Consider the following 13172-nt stretch of genomic DNA (forward strand, 5'->3'; position numbering starts at 1 on the left):
TAAATCTACGCAGCTTCCGGGCTAAATCTACTACTAGAGGATAACCGCCTCATACCCCTCTTCATAAACAAGGATCCGACAGACAAGGTTCTGACACAAGAGTACCACCGACATCATCCGAAACAAAAACAAACAGACAAACAACACGATAAAGTCTTTACCTTTATATCTGTAAATCAAACATACAGAAAGTGGATCTCCTCTTTATCTTATCTGAAGCAACAGGCATTACCGTAGATGTCTAGTCCGTGTTGAAAGACCTTGCTACTCTATTTTCTATTTACTATACTTACCTTGAGATAAAGAACATTGAGAAGATTGCGGAGTTCCTAGGAATCCTAGCTAAACCAGTTCTTTGTGAATTCTCATTATTGCCTATTACACACGTATTCACAGGCAAGGCACATCCAGCTCGGATTTCCGTACAGCCTAAAGTGCATGTAGCTATATGATCTTGACTGATAATGTTGACAGGCGCAGTCGGAAGATACAGTTTCTAACTTTCTTCCCCTCGACCCCTCATGAACTCACACCTCCATACAGGATATTCCTCCCTGGACACATTCACCCAAGTAGATGCCTTGACCTTCTATGGACTTCCTTCCTCATCATACGGATCCCAACCTCTGTTCGCCTTAGTCGATCGTTCAATTAGCACCATCTTCCGGGTTTTAGAAAAAATGCCACCGTGTGGAAAGGACAAAGCCAGTCAAAGGCCTCCTCGATTGACGGGGCTATCGTGACATTGGAATATGTTGTTTCAGTTGTTGATGGCCTTGGACGCCAATCCGGGGTCCAACGGGGAGCATATTGATCCAGTGCATCGAAGTATCCGTGGAACCATGATAACGATTTGACATATCTCCAACATATCCATTCATCGCAAGCAGAGACCCATACTATCATTGAGCATGGCCAATGTCATATCGTAGTGGATCATGGAAGTCTTCCGTATCTTAATTTGAGCTGGCTTCCTATCTTTCTTTGCCCTGCAGAAAAGTTAGCTAGTCGTTTGGATAGTCCGATTTGACAGATCTTACAAAAGATACGCCCTTCGTCGCTCATAATTCGTGCGCAGGAGATTCTTGACAAGCCGATGCTCAAGCCCTGTTTCTTGAGCGGCTAACTTGAGAAATTCCACCGTCCTGGCTATCTTGTCCTTGTTGAAAGTCGACGGATCCTCTTTGCGGAAGGCGTCTCTCAATTGGTCTCTTGCTGTAAATCTTGCTGGCATAGAGAATTGTACCGCATGAAGGAGCCCTCGGTACAGGTGTCGGTAGGCATGCACCACTTCCTGAGGGGTTGGATTTGACATCGGCATAGCAGCTGTAATGATCTCCTATAGACTAAAGTTGAGAAGTTGGATTGATTGGTAGACAAAGTGTTGAAGAGAAGGAGAAAGCGAAGAGGGAAAACGAAATGGAAGCACGTGCAGGAGCTATTTTAAGAACGGGCCGGGTTGGGCGTCATACCTGCGACCGTCTCTTCACAGGTGTACGAATTTCAATCACTCACATCCCACTATCACGACAAACCACTAATGTTTCGCAAATAATGAGGTTTCTGTTCACCAAATGAGCCACCTCGTATCTGACTTCCTTATCAACCCAGTTTTACGACAAGCCCGCCGATTCTCTCGCTCCAACACAGCTGGAGACCTCGACTCATTGTCAAACCAAGAAGCCCTACCCGATAATAGCCATGAAACCGCTGTTGATGGTGCAACCGAGGGAATTGAGAATTTGAATGGACTGGAAATGACAGGTGATGAGGTAGTTGGGGATACCGGTGAGAACATACCTGGTGCACTGTCGCCCTCATCACATGGGGAAGAGAATGGAGCAGTTGAAGGAGGATCACAGCGGCCAGAAGTTGGCAGAATACCCGGTACAAGGCCAACATCGGGAAATTCAAATCTGATACCACCGCCTCTAAACACTCTACTGTCTGACCCTGGACATATTGATACCGACGTCTCGGACAATTCATCGTTTGGTCTGAGCGACTCATTAAGCAGAATGAGTCCTGCAGAAGGTCCATCTCGGCGTGCGACGCAGGAATCATCACAATCTGTTCCAGCCAGTCGGTGTAGGAATAATTCATTGCCTGCCGATGATGGGATGAGTGCTCTGCGGCAACAGATCATCCGGATTCAAGCCATGGAGGTCCCAGCAGAGCAGAAGGCGCGGATGATGCATGAGCTTATGACACAAGGGTACTATGGGTCCCAGGAAGCCCTTCATGCCAAAAGCCAACCACGAGCCCCCTCACCTACGGGTATGATCAGTCAGGAGCGGCCTAGTACGTCTGGACCTCTAAGTTCTTTCCTGTGGCAGATCAATGGTGGTTCCGATGGTCCTCCTTCCAATCAACAACACACGTTTCATCTCTCTGTAGATGATCTGAAACGTACTTATGCCCCATTGGATCCCCCAGAGGCCGACGAAGACGGGATCATTCAGCCCATGGAAGAAGTCCAAGTGCTTGGATGTCAACACTACAAACGAAACGTGAAGCTACAATGTTCAACGTGTGACCGATGGTACACCTGTCGAATGTGTCATGATGAGGTTGAAGATCATATTCTCATTCGACATGCTACAAAAAATATGCTATGCATGATTTGTGGTTATGCGCAGCCTGCTGGAGAGTTCTGTGCTGAATGTGGCGAAAGAACAGCGTGGTATTATTGCAATGTTTGCAAGTTATGGGACAACGACCCTAACAAAAACATATATCACTGCAATGATTGTGGAATTTGTAGGAAGGGTCGTGGACTTGGAAAGGACTTCTTCCATTGCAAGGTCAGTCTACTTCTCAGAGACCTTGATCAAGCTGACCAACCAAATAGACTTGTGGTGTTTGCATGTCCATGTCCGTGGAGCGTTCACATAAATGTATAGAACGAGTCTCCGATTGCGATTGCCCGATTTGCGGAGAATACATGTTCACGTCTCCTCGTCCTGTTGTCTTCATGCTTTGTGGTCATAGCATTCATCAAGCTTGCTATTATGAGCATATGAAGACCTCTTACAAATGTCCAATATGTAGTAAGAGTACCGTCAATATGGCTACCCAGTTCCGCAATTTGGATAGGGCGATTGACAATCAGCCAATGCCCCCTCAGTTTCGCGACACAAAGGCAATGGTCTCCTGCAACGACTGCTACGCCAAAAGTGCTGTTAAATACCATTGGCTCGGACTCAAATGTGCTATCTGCGATTCGTACAACACAGTCCAACTTTCAATTTTGAGCGATCCTGCTGTGGCGGTCCCTCCCATTGAGAATAGAGAAACCGAAAGTCGAGCTGCCCTTGGCCAAGCAGCAGGAGAAAGCACGTCCTCAACACATCTCGCACCTGTGCCAACACGCTCCAGGAGGCACTCCTTGCACGCGACTACTCCAGCAGTCTCGTCAGAAATTTCTAGTAGCTTACAGCGTATGGCAAGATCAGTGTCTCCAGCTCGCGGCGCGGGATTTTTCGACAATGCTATGGCCATCTTAGGAGGTGAAACCGATGACTCGGGAGGTGAGGATGATGAACTTGATTTTTGGGGGAGGGATGAAATTCGAAGTTCTACTTCAGCCGAGAATATTGAAGAGGATCTGGAAGATAACGAGGATTCCGAGGACGATTCCGCATCTGCTGTAGATGATTGTGATGATGAAGGAGAGGATGAGGATGAGTTTGAATTACTCGGTCATCGCTGATACGTGCAAGGTCTTGGAAGAGGGTTCAGGCGCACGGTTCGGCGTTTTCACACATGCATACGAAATATAATGATGGTAGTTGGCTGTACTTGTATGATTGGGGAGTTTTGGATGGTGGATACGGAGAGGCTGGATACCCATAGTTATGCTTGAGCCGTATCCACAAAATAGTGTAAGGACTCATTCCAATATGAATTTTCTAGACCACAAACTTCAACTGTCTTCACCTTTGGGAAGTCAAAATCAATAAATGTACTTCATTAATCCGTAACTGTGACATATCGAGAACTGGTCCGAACACTATACAATACGCCTTGCAATCACATCCGGCATGCTTTGGTATCCCAACTTTTGCCAAAAGAAGCTTCGTAATTTCTTCGCTGCCATAGCTGTTGCCCTGGTATTAACGCCCAAAATCGATAATTACATGCAGTTACACTCATACCACGGTACGCCTCCAGACTCATCCATGACTTCCGGACTGGGACTCTCTGCGCGCCTCATCAGCGTCCTTCTTGAGCTCTCTGATAACAGACTTGACGAGCATCAGCAACATGTCCAAATCCAGCATCATAGACGACTTACTGCGAGTGCCTCCGGATTGACGCCGTTTTCTATCAGGGATATGCAGATAGACAGAGTTTGCCGGTCAAGATCTGCGTTCTGGAAGATGTTAGATAGGATAGACGTGGACGAGCAAGAGCAGTTTAACCAGGAGGGTGGAAATTTCGTGGAAGATATCAATAACTTGCCGTGCTTGAGCAGCATTGGCTTGTTTATCCTGTCTCGAATCGGTTTCTGGAGGCATCTTGTTGGCGCTGGTGGTAAAGACCTGCGTTGAGTCGCGAGTCTGCTAAACGATTGAGGTCGGGCGCGACTCTCGCGTCGCCCAACTCGGTTCTCTCAACACCAAGCCCCGCATTTATATCGCTGCCTACCAGACAACGCGCCCTTGATCATATGTTTCAGTCAGTCTTCTCATAAATTACCTCTTTGTTCCAGAGTCTGTAGCATCTCGAGGGTAATTGGGCTGTTTTCTGGAATAAATGCCTGTGCATCTCAATCCATGCTTACATGGTAGCTAAGGTACCTAGGTAGTTATCTTACCTTAATGTAGGGGTTCTCTATGACCACGTGATCTATTTGAGCTCCAGTCTACCCACCAAAATGATGGAGAGTCGTACTTGATTCTGTGGGAACTTATCTAGTGCGCTAGGTGTTCAACATTTCCGAATGGATTCTAGAAGGTCGAGGCATATCTCCGCATCGTTAAATCTGTTCTAGTGGAGGGTTCGATACCTAAGCTAGGTAGGTAGCTTTCCGAATATGCCAACTCAAATAATGATTGATATTGCGCTTATCACAACCTAGACTGAATGATTTATTTAAAGGGACAATGAGTTACATTATCTTTGATTGAGAACGATTATCAAAACGCCGAGTCCGCGACAGTATAATACGCACAAAACGCCGTCCCGTTGACACACATCATTACTCTGTCCTAACCTAGAACGCCACGGATTCTTCATACCCAGTAGCCTCAGTTCATCCCTTCATTGCCTCGACAAATAGCTCCCTCATGCCCTTCAACAAGAGCCGCAAGTCTCTGGTCTCGTTCAGCTGGTCTACGATACGTTCGATTTGTTCTTTCTCCAGCTTGGGTTTGCAATACGGGATTTCATAATCCCTCCTAGATGTGTTCAATTCAAACCAAGCTTCCCTAGTCCAGTCCCGGTCATCGATATGCGTGAAGATGAATTTCAATCGGTCATTCAGTCCGGCTCCTTCAACTGTGAGACCCAGCGTTGAAGTCCAAAAGTCAAGCTCGGGAATATTGAAACGCGACTGGGAGTCAATATGCTGAGCATGGGCCCGTTGGGCGGCCAGCCGTGCGTCAATTTGCTTTTGAGTTTCCGCAATTTGTTTCTTGAGCTCTTCTCGAGTCGCTAGGTGCGCATCCCGTTGCGATGTCAAAGAAGCGATGGCTGATTTCATTTCATTCGTCTCGGCGGCTTCCTTCGCAAGCGTCTGCTGGTGCGTACTGGCTTTCAAGGATAGAATCTCGATGTCCTTCTTCTTCATTCGTTGATCCTCTGGCGTCGAGTCAGTATAAGTATAATACAAGGCATGTTTGCGAATTTACCCTGAAGTTCAGCGACATTCATGCGAAACTGATTCCTCTCCTCCAAAACACGCTTCCGTCCTTGCTCTATAAAATTGTCGAATTTCACAGTGAACTTGGCCATCCTATCGCGGAGCTCATCAAATCCGAAATTGATACTGGGGAGCGAGTCCGCCATAGATGGCGCGTAGGCAGAGGAAAGCGGAGGGCGCATGGTGCTCGTCGAAAGCGATGGCTCAAATGCTGTAGACATAATGGCAAGTTCCAGTATCTGGTGGGAGTTGAAAGCAAGTTGAAGGGATCTAATTCATCGATTGGCGTTTCTTGTGGTGTGTCTTGTGATGGTTCCGCGAAAGGAAACATTGACTCCCGTTGTCAAGGAAACGTGGTGGGGCATGACTAAACGAGGCTAGATTGACGACTTATACTTACTTTCTTCACCTCGCCGTCGAAGATGCATTGCTGCCCATCACGGGGGGTACTCTTGCGCAGTTACTCTCACAGCTTTATACCCCGATTGATTGGGCATAGCTTATATATCGCCATGATTTGGAAAGGATACTCACTAAGACTACCTCGACCAATCCCAGATGGCTGACCATAAAGCGGCCGACCGCAGAGTGGTTGGCCATAGAGCCACTGACCTTTCTTATGGTTATCTTGGAGACGCATCCTATGATATTGACGAAAGGCAGTGGTCCTTTTCTTTGGACCCCTCTCAGAGTAAGTTATTGTGTGTGTGCATGCGTATTGCTCGAGAAATATTTACTTAAAATTCTATTAGATCAAATATTTGAACAAGTCGTTCCTTTCAAGCAAAGCATTCCCCCGCCAGTCCAAAACGTCCCGACGAGCAAGCAGAACTCGCCCAACTCCGCTCGCTCACAGATGAGATGGCTTGCGAAATCTCGACCGGAAGCCTTTCCTGCAAATGATATTGCTTCCGTTTTTGCTAAGGCTCCCTCTGCCACTCGACGAGATCGCCCTCCTGTATTTGGGCAATTATTGGCTATTGGAGGTGCAGTTGATGTTGACCACCAGCCTAGATATCGAACAGATCCTATCATTGCAATTGCGAATGGCGAAGCCGGCCATGTTCTTCGATTGATTAGACCTCGGGTCGCCAACTATGGATGGGGAAAGCAAAGCGCAGTGAGCCTTTCTCTCATGGATGCAGCATCGTCGGACCTTGGACACTGGGTTGGAATTGGAGGAAGAATCCAGCAGATTGCCTTCGCTGATGAACAAAATGTATCGAGCACCTTGCTCGCCGTTCGACAAGCTTCTGTCATCACAATTTTCCGCCCTACGTATCATAGACAACCTGTCCCAGCTGTGATACCAAGTGGATATGCGAAGCAATATCCCCCCTCGCGTCTTAGTGCCAACCCTATAACTGCCTTGACAGCCGAGAGATGTGGATCAAGACGGCATGTTGATTTGTCTTTCAATCCATTTTATTCCCGGCAATTCGCTGTCGTGGATGACCTAGGTCGCTGGAGCATATGGGACATCGAAGGCCGGCTGCGCAAACGCTCTACTGCAGAGCTAGTCCCAGGAAAAAGTGGAGGGATATACGACGACTATGTGCCACCTTCACGTCTGAAGGGCACTGACAATGCAGATGGCTGGCATCGTGTTCTGTGGGCCACAAATGTCAGCACTATCGTTGTCTGCAACAGACGTCATATTGCTGTATTTGATGTGAGGACAACGCCAACTCGTCTAAAGAGTCCTGAACTTCTACCAGCTAGAAGAAATACCGATTGGATACTTGATATTAAGCGCAGTCCTAAGAATCCAAGTCATTTGTACGTGTTGACAACATCTCGGATTTTCTGGGTGGAAGTTATTACATCTGGAGAGGATAAAGATGGTCATGGCTCTGGGATTCGAGTGATACTATCTTACCGTCATTTTCGTGATGCCAATGATGAAACAATGAGTCTTACAACTCTAAAAGATGGGGATAGTAGGTATTTGACAAATCAGAGTAGAACTTTGCTGATTATAATAGTTTCTGTCCTCATATCCTCAGGGAAAAGTTTACTTGTTAACTTCTACACATTTTCATTGACTTCGGACGATGCTGGTAGTCCAACTTCTTCTCGAGGATCCTTCTCCCTCTCCACGAGCTTGGACGGTCAAGCTCTAAACGATGAAATGCTACATACACTCTGCTTCTTCCCTGCGCCTCTCACATCTAATTCCAGCCGGATTCCGGGGCCAGAGTGGCAGTTCGTTGAGCGAGATGTCAAATTTTACCAGGTATGGGCTCTAACCTCAAATCTTGGGCTGAGCACAACACTTTGTGCCATATACACTGGGTCCACAAGAAATGCCTCTCTTCCGAGACTCCTTATAACAGCGCCGACAGCAAGGATTTCTCTTCGGCGACGCACTGTAATGGATGGACAGGTCGTAGTTGACTCTTTCATCGTTCCGGACAGCCTCGTCGATGACGAAGAACTCGATCGCCTTCCAGCGGCCATGTCACGGCTTGATCAGCGGTTTTCGGGGAAGGAGAAAATGCAAGATGATCTAAGATTCAGAATCAATTGGCGTGGGATTTTTCAACAGGTATTTATGGATGCTAGTCCTGGCAATCCGGCGGAAATTGGTGTATCAGAATCATTCGAGACTGTGTCCGATCTTGTTGAACATGTGTCAGATTTCATAAAGCAGAAGATGGAGGGAGACACACTTGCAATGAGCTCATTGTAGGTTCAAGAGCGCCAGCCTTTCAATTAAGTACCGTACTGATTCGGAATATCGACAGCTTCGAGCTTTCTAACTTCTCAAGCTTTTCGGAAGATCTTGAGCGGGCGGCTCCGATACTGGACGACTTTTTAAACTCTCTCCAAGTAGATCAGGATCCTGATGCACCTTCCAGCTTGATCTTATCCGACTTGACATCATGTCCTGGCATGGGCTTTCCAATTACCCAGGACTCACTTTTTCCTGACCTGCTCAAGATCTATGATCAAGTTGGTGACCTTTGGATGGCGAGTCTACCCCTAAAGGTCCCGAATTTGGCGAGGCGATGGAAATTCAAAGTCGCACGTAAAATTGCTGTTGAGTTGTACTTGAGCTCTATTGCAGCTTCCTTGTGCAATAAGTCGGCTCAAATAGCAGAGCTACCTGGTCAAATAAGTAGTGGGATTGATGGGGCCCCGCAGAATAACCTCGACGATGAATCGCGCGAAGATTCTCCCCCTTTCATGTCTTCCCAGGCCACGAATGCCTCACTAGAAGCAGGATTTGGTCTACCTACACCTTCCCGGACCCCATCTTTATACTCATACAAGTCAACCGAAACTCCAGAACCTACAGAAGACCCAATAATCTCACGATTACGACAATATGCTGTTTCCATAGTATCCCAACCAGATCTGGGCAAATCTGCATTGCTTGCCCAGTGGCCTTCCTCGCCTGGAGCTGATCCTGCTCAATATTCGTGGCGTGCAATGGGAGACAAGGGGGAAAATATCGATTTTCGCAGACGGAAAGAAGAAGCTCGACGTCGCAGAAAAACCGAGAGGCTCCTGGACCGAGAAAGGACCAACAATTCCCAAGCCAAAGCTGAATCGACTCCTACACCCTTTGGTAGTCAGCCTGTACTTGCTCAACCCGCCCCAAGCTCTCAGACGGTTGATGATATTCCAATGACACAACCAGACAGGGGCGTCTTCGGGAGTAGATCTGCTCAGACGGTCAAGAAGAAACGGGCGAATCGTAGAGCTGCGGGATTTTGAGAATATTTTAATATTTACATTGTATTTAGTAGCTACAATAACTTGAATAACTAGTCATCCAACACTACCTACTCTTGCCCACCTAGTTGATCTGCAGGAGATCGACTGAAGTTCCGAGAGCTGGAGACTCTTAACTTAATAAACTACAGATAGCACCATTTCAATCTCTGCAGCTCTTGTTTTCCACCATGTGTAATGTGAAGAAAACGGATTGTAGGTTTGCGTTGAAGTACCTGGAGACTTAACCTTTGCGATCCGCCTATCTCGTGAACCCCGCAATTGAAGGTACCAACCCGCCTGCAGTGGCAAACACAACATAATAGGTAATGTACGGTACTGTACTAAATTGACACTTCAGCACATAAAAATATGTCTGGCCACTGTCACGATGAACATGATCATTCGGGTCATTCCCACTCTCACGGTGATGGCCATGACCACTCCGACGATATAACTCCGGCCTTGCAGTATTCTCTATATCAACATATCAACTTCGACGACATAACCACACTGAATGAGTCTGAGACAGACTCAGGCAAAGCGATTGTCAAGAAAACATGGGCAGACCGTTTAGAAGAGCAACCGGAGCTTGAGAGCGACGTTGATGAGCAATTGCTGATACGAATTCCGTTCGTCCATTCTACTCCATATGCGCTGCGCTTTGCTAACGTTGGTGTGCCACACAGCTTCACAGGCCAAGTTAAGCTTCACTCGATATTGATACGAACCTCGAATTCGTCTTCGGCCCCGCAAACACTCAAGGTCTTCATCAATCGCAACGATATCGACTTCTCTGTAGCGAGCGACCTTGCGCCGACGCAAGAATTCCAACTATCCCAGACCTCGGAGGTCCAGGACATACCGGTCAAGAGGGCCCTGTTTGGGAAGGTTCAGAACCTCACGCTCTTTGTGGAAGATAATTACGGGGATGACGTGACAAGGATCAGCTACCTGGGATTCAAGGGAGACTGGATGCAGCTTGGTAGAGCGCCCACAAATATATTATACGAGGCAGCGGCAAACCCGAACGATCATGCTCTTAAGGGAACTGCGGTAAATCAGATGGGGAGTCATCTTGGTAGTGGACATTGAGCAAGATACCTCAGTTTGAAGGATGCTGAACAGAGTAATCATGAGACTGAAGTGACGGGATTTTACAAGGTCACTTTGCTCACATCGCATTCTACCAATCCACTTTGCTCGCATCAGGACAAAGGTCATGTGGAAAAGTAGTAGGTGCATAGATAGTCAAGATAGCAAGTCTCTCCCCATCACTACACTTTCTCGCTGGTTATATCTTTCTAACCCGAAAGACCAGATTCTTTACAAAGGCTTAGCTCGCCAGCAGCTACAATGATTACAATACTCACGAAAGTCAGTCCAGTATCCATTCAAGGGGTCTAGGAATGCATTCGAAAGATAAATACGGTCTCAGGTAATTAAAGGAGGTAGAAATGCTTCTAGACAAGGTTACATGAAGTCATCCTCCCAATCTTCACCTCTATTCTGATTATTCGCCTCTTCCAGATCAGGCCCTTGGAAAAGTTCATCATACGCGTGATCTTTCTGCCATTTCTTCTCTTTCCTTTCCTGTGCAATTCTTGCCTCTTCCTTTTTCTGCGGTGAAGTTAGTATCTATGAATGATGTCCTAGCAGCAAACTTACACGTTCCAACTTTGCGGCATGATCCCTCTTTCGCATAGCCTTTAATTTCTCCTCTCTCTCCGTATACAGATCCGGGAACTTTTCTACCCTTGTCTTGTTGAGGCGATTGACAATTGGGTTCTCCCTTTGAGGAACGAGGATTCTCTTAACCTAAACTCACCCCTTTAGCATCAGCCCCCGGTGAAGCCAACGACATGTGACACACCTTTTTGGGATCTTTAAAAGAAACCTATTATCAATGGAGTTAGCAGCAGAAATACTTCTTGATTTAATAAGAATGAGAGTTAGAACAAGCCCAGGGATTTTCTCGAATACTGACCTGCCCTACAGCCATACTGCCGTCCTTTTTGAGGTTCGACCATGGAGTGTAAATGACCGTAACATTGTCCTTCTTGTTCCCTATGGAAACTCAGTATCACATCATCATTGTTGCGTCTTTTTCTCAACCTTCTATAGAATTCGCTTTTGTAAGCTGCCCTAGATCCACCAAAAGCGGCTCAGGAATAGCCTCCCAGGAGTCGCCCTCATTCATCCGAAGATAGATATGGGCACTAGAAAGCTTGTCGACGTGGAACCACACATCTTCTTCCCATCCAAACTTAATAAGCTCCTCATCTAAGGCGCTCGGTCAGTCTTTTCACAGTTGCAACGAGATTAATCTCCCTACTTTCTACCTTGTCTTTACCGACATAAATGAATGCGGCCGGCGACACCGTGTTGGAGGTAAAATAATAAACCATGATGACAATCCATCAAAATTTCCATAATGTGTGTGCGTGACTGGTTGCGCATTTTTAGTCGACCCGAGGTTTTGATATTGACCGCTACATTGGTCTCTTTCGGCCGCTCTAGCGACGTGAAAGAAATCAACTTCAACTTTCAATTGAAGCTCCCTGTATCGACCAAGCCTAAGCACCATGGCACCAAAGCTGCCAACAGGCTGGGTACACTCGCCGCCGACCTTCCTTCTCCCAGATGCATTCCTCCCGTTGATCACCAAGCGTGGTGTCAAATATGGATGGACGACGGCGCCTGCACGAGGGAAGCCCGCGCGGTTCAACCAGAAGACTGCGGGCCTCCCAACCCTCTCACAATCCCCTGCCGCAGCTCTCGCACGAAAGGACTATACATTACCCTTACGGACAGGTGCCCTAGCTATCAAGAAAGGGATGACCGCCCTCTATGATCCAGAGACGGGGATACGAACCCCCTGTACCGTCCTCCAACTCGACCGAGTACAAGTCGTTGCGCACAAGACACGGGAGAAACACGGATACTTCGCGGTGCAGATTGGAAGTGGATGGAAGCACTCGAGCAATGTTACGAGGCCACTCCTGGGGCACTTCACTGGCGCTGGGGTTAGCCCGAAGAGATATCTGGCAGAGTTCAGGGTGAAGGACGAGAGCGGATTGCCGCAGGTTGGACAATCCATTGGGCCGGAATGGTTCCTCGAAGGGCAGTTTGTGGATGCGAGGGCGAATTCTAGGGGAATGGGATTCGCGGGTGGTATGAAGAGATGGGGATTCAAAGGTCAGCCGGCTTCGCACGGTAACTCGAAGACACATCGAGCGATGGGTTCCTCTGGTGCTTCGCAAGGAAGTGGTTCCAGGGTTCACCCAGGCAAGAAGATGCCTGGTCGGATGGGAGGAGAGCAGGTTACGGTTCAGAATGCAAAGGTGTTGAAGGTGGATAAGGAGAAAGGCCTGGTGATTCTGAATGGTTCTATCGCTGGACCAAAGGGATGCGTTGTTAAGATCCAGGACGCGATAATGAAGCCATGGCCGGTCGTTCCAGGAGCGGTTGAGGGGGTTAAGGAAAAATTGGAGGCCACGGCGTAGGGAAGAGCTGTACAGTAATATTTGTACAATAGATTTCGTATATACTACAAGCGTTTTGAGAGAGATGAATTCCTTATTAC

General features: G+C 47.4%; 8 protein-coding genes across 8 annotated transcripts; 4 read left to right on the forward strand and 4 right to left on the reverse strand.

Annotated features, from left to right (window-relative positions):
• Positions 1 to 877: 877 nt before the first annotated feature.
• On the reverse strand, positions 878 to 1315 carry M430DRAFT_101174 (hypothetical protein; the record flags this gene model as incomplete). Its single annotated transcript, XM_024860686.1, has 2 exons — positions 878 to 989; positions 1041 to 1315. 2 exons carry the CDS (start codon positions 1313 to 1315, stop codon positions 878 to 880), a joined length of 387 nt encoding a protein of 128 aa, XP_024721803.1.
• A 196-nt stretch (positions 1316 to 1511) lies between these two features.
• M430DRAFT_120398 (hypothetical protein) lies at positions 1512 to 3893 on the forward strand. The gene is made up of 2 exons (XM_024861775.1): positions 1512 to 2804; positions 2852 to 3893. Exons 1-2 carry the CDS (start codon positions 1575 to 1577, stop codon positions 3710 to 3712), a joined length of 2091 nt encoding a protein of 696 aa, XP_024721804.1. The 5' UTR covers positions 1512 to 1574; the 3' UTR covers positions 3713 to 3893.
• A 147-nt stretch (positions 3894 to 4040) lies between these two features.
• On the reverse strand, positions 4041 to 4559 carry M430DRAFT_34790 (hypothetical protein). The gene is made up of 3 exons (XM_024866612.1): positions 4425 to 4559; positions 4298 to 4375; positions 4041 to 4247 (listed from the first exon to the last, which is right to left on the reverse strand). The coding sequence occupies exons 1-3, from the start codon at positions 4518 to 4520 to the stop codon at positions 4176 to 4178; spliced, it is 246 nt and encodes an 81-aa protein (XP_024721805.1). The 5' UTR covers positions 4521 to 4559; the 3' UTR covers positions 4041 to 4175.
• A 481-nt stretch (positions 4560 to 5040) lies between these two features.
• On the reverse strand, positions 5041 to 6151 carry M430DRAFT_139129 (hypothetical protein). The gene is made up of 2 exons (XM_024862591.1): positions 5856 to 6151; positions 5041 to 5805 (listed from the first exon to the last, which is right to left on the reverse strand). The coding sequence occupies exons 1-2, from the start codon at positions 6085 to 6087 to the stop codon at positions 5258 to 5260; spliced, it is 780 nt and encodes a 259-aa protein (XP_024721806.1). The 5' UTR covers positions 6088 to 6151; the 3' UTR covers positions 5041 to 5257.
• Positions 6152 to 6424: 273 nt separating this feature from the next.
• On the forward strand, positions 6425 to 9589 carry M430DRAFT_18688 (hypothetical protein; the record flags this gene model as incomplete). Its single annotated transcript, XM_024863925.1, has 4 exons — positions 6425 to 6557; positions 6619 to 7806; positions 7852 to 8554; positions 8614 to 9589. 4 exons carry the CDS (start codon positions 6425 to 6427, stop codon positions 9587 to 9589), a joined length of 3000 nt encoding a protein of 999 aa, XP_024721807.1.
• Positions 9590 to 9958: 369 nt separating this feature from the next.
• M430DRAFT_101356 (hypothetical protein) lies at positions 9959 to 10681 on the forward strand (the record flags this gene model as incomplete). Its single annotated transcript, XM_024860699.1, has 2 exons — positions 9959 to 10218; positions 10276 to 10681. The coding sequence occupies 2 exons, from the start codon at positions 9959 to 9961 to the stop codon at positions 10679 to 10681; spliced, it is 666 nt and encodes a 221-aa protein (XP_024721808.1).
• Positions 10682 to 10989: 308 nt separating this feature from the next.
• Positions 10990 to 12017, reverse strand: M430DRAFT_120410 (hypothetical protein). The gene is made up of 6 exons (XM_024861776.1): positions 11922 to 12017; positions 11702 to 11869; positions 11574 to 11653; positions 11460 to 11483; positions 11255 to 11404; positions 10990 to 11206 (listed from the first exon to the last, which is right to left on the reverse strand). Exons 1-6 carry the CDS (start codon positions 11992 to 11994, stop codon positions 11060 to 11062), a joined length of 642 nt encoding a protein of 213 aa, XP_024721809.1. The 5' UTR covers positions 11995 to 12017; the 3' UTR covers positions 10990 to 11059.
• Positions 12018 to 12171: 154 nt separating this feature from the next.
• M430DRAFT_50202 (hypothetical protein) lies at positions 12172 to 13092 on the forward strand (the record flags this gene model as incomplete). The annotated part of the gene is made up of 1 exon (XM_024868130.1): positions 12172 to 13092. The coding sequence occupies one exon, from the start codon at positions 12172 to 12174 to the stop codon at positions 13090 to 13092; it is 921 nt and encodes a 306-aa protein (XP_024721810.1).
• Positions 13093 to 13172: the final 80 nt, after the last annotated feature.

This window comes from Amorphotheca resinae (assembly GCF_003019875.1).
Source record: "Amorphotheca resinae ATCC 22711 unplaced genomic scaffold M430scaffold_5, whole genome shotgun sequence".
In the NCBI taxonomy this organism is placed as follows: domain Eukaryota; kingdom Fungi; phylum Ascomycota; class Leotiomycetes; order Helotiales; family Amorphothecaceae; genus Amorphotheca; species Amorphotheca resinae.

What these genes read in the sequence shown, in the direction of transcription:
- M430DRAFT_120398 (XM_024861775.1), top strand. Translation starts at nt 1,575, where the DNA reads ATGAGCCACCTCGTATCTGACTTCCTTATCAACCCAGTTTTACGACAA. An exon ending in AGGACTTCTTCCATTGCAAG is followed by an intron (nt 2,805 to 2,851) that starts GTCAGTCTACTT and finishes CCAACCAAATAG; the next exon opens with ACTTGTGGTGTTTGCATGTC.
- M430DRAFT_34790 (XM_024866612.1), bottom strand. Translation starts at nt 4,520, where the DNA reads ATGCCTCCAGAAACCGATTCGAGACAGGATAAACAAGCCAATGCTGCT. An exon ending in ACGAAATTTCCACCCTCCTG is followed by an intron (nt 4,376 to 4,424) that starts GTTAAACTGCTC and finishes AACATCTTCCAG; the next exon opens with AACGCAGATCTTGACCGGCA. An exon ending in TCAATCCGGAGGCACTCGCA is followed by an intron (nt 4,248 to 4,297) that starts GTAAGTCGTCTA and finishes ATGCTCGTCAAG; the next exon opens with TCTGTTATCAGAGAGCTCAA.
- M430DRAFT_139129 (XM_024862591.1), bottom strand. Translation starts at nt 6,087, where the DNA reads ATGTCTACAGCATTTGAGCCATCGCTTTCGACGAGCACCATGCGCCCT. An exon ending in GAATGTCGCTGAACTTCAGG is followed by an intron (nt 5,806 to 5,855) that starts GTAAATTCGCAA and finishes ACTCGACGCCAG; the next exon opens with AGGATCAACGAATGAAGAAG.
- M430DRAFT_120410 (XM_024861776.1), bottom strand. Translation starts at nt 11,994, where the DNA reads ATGGTTTATTATTTTACCTCCAACACGGTGTCGCCGGCCGCATTCATT. An exon ending in CGGTAAAGACAAGGTAGAAA is followed by an intron (nt 11,870 to 11,921) that starts GTAGGGAGATTA and finishes CGAGCGCCTTAG; the next exon opens with ATGAGGAGCTTATTAAGTTT. An exon ending in ATGCCGCAAAGTTGGAACGT is followed by an intron (nt 11,207 to 11,254) that starts GTAAGTTTGCTG and finishes ACTTCACCGCAG; the next exon opens with AAAAAGGAAGAGGCAAGAAT.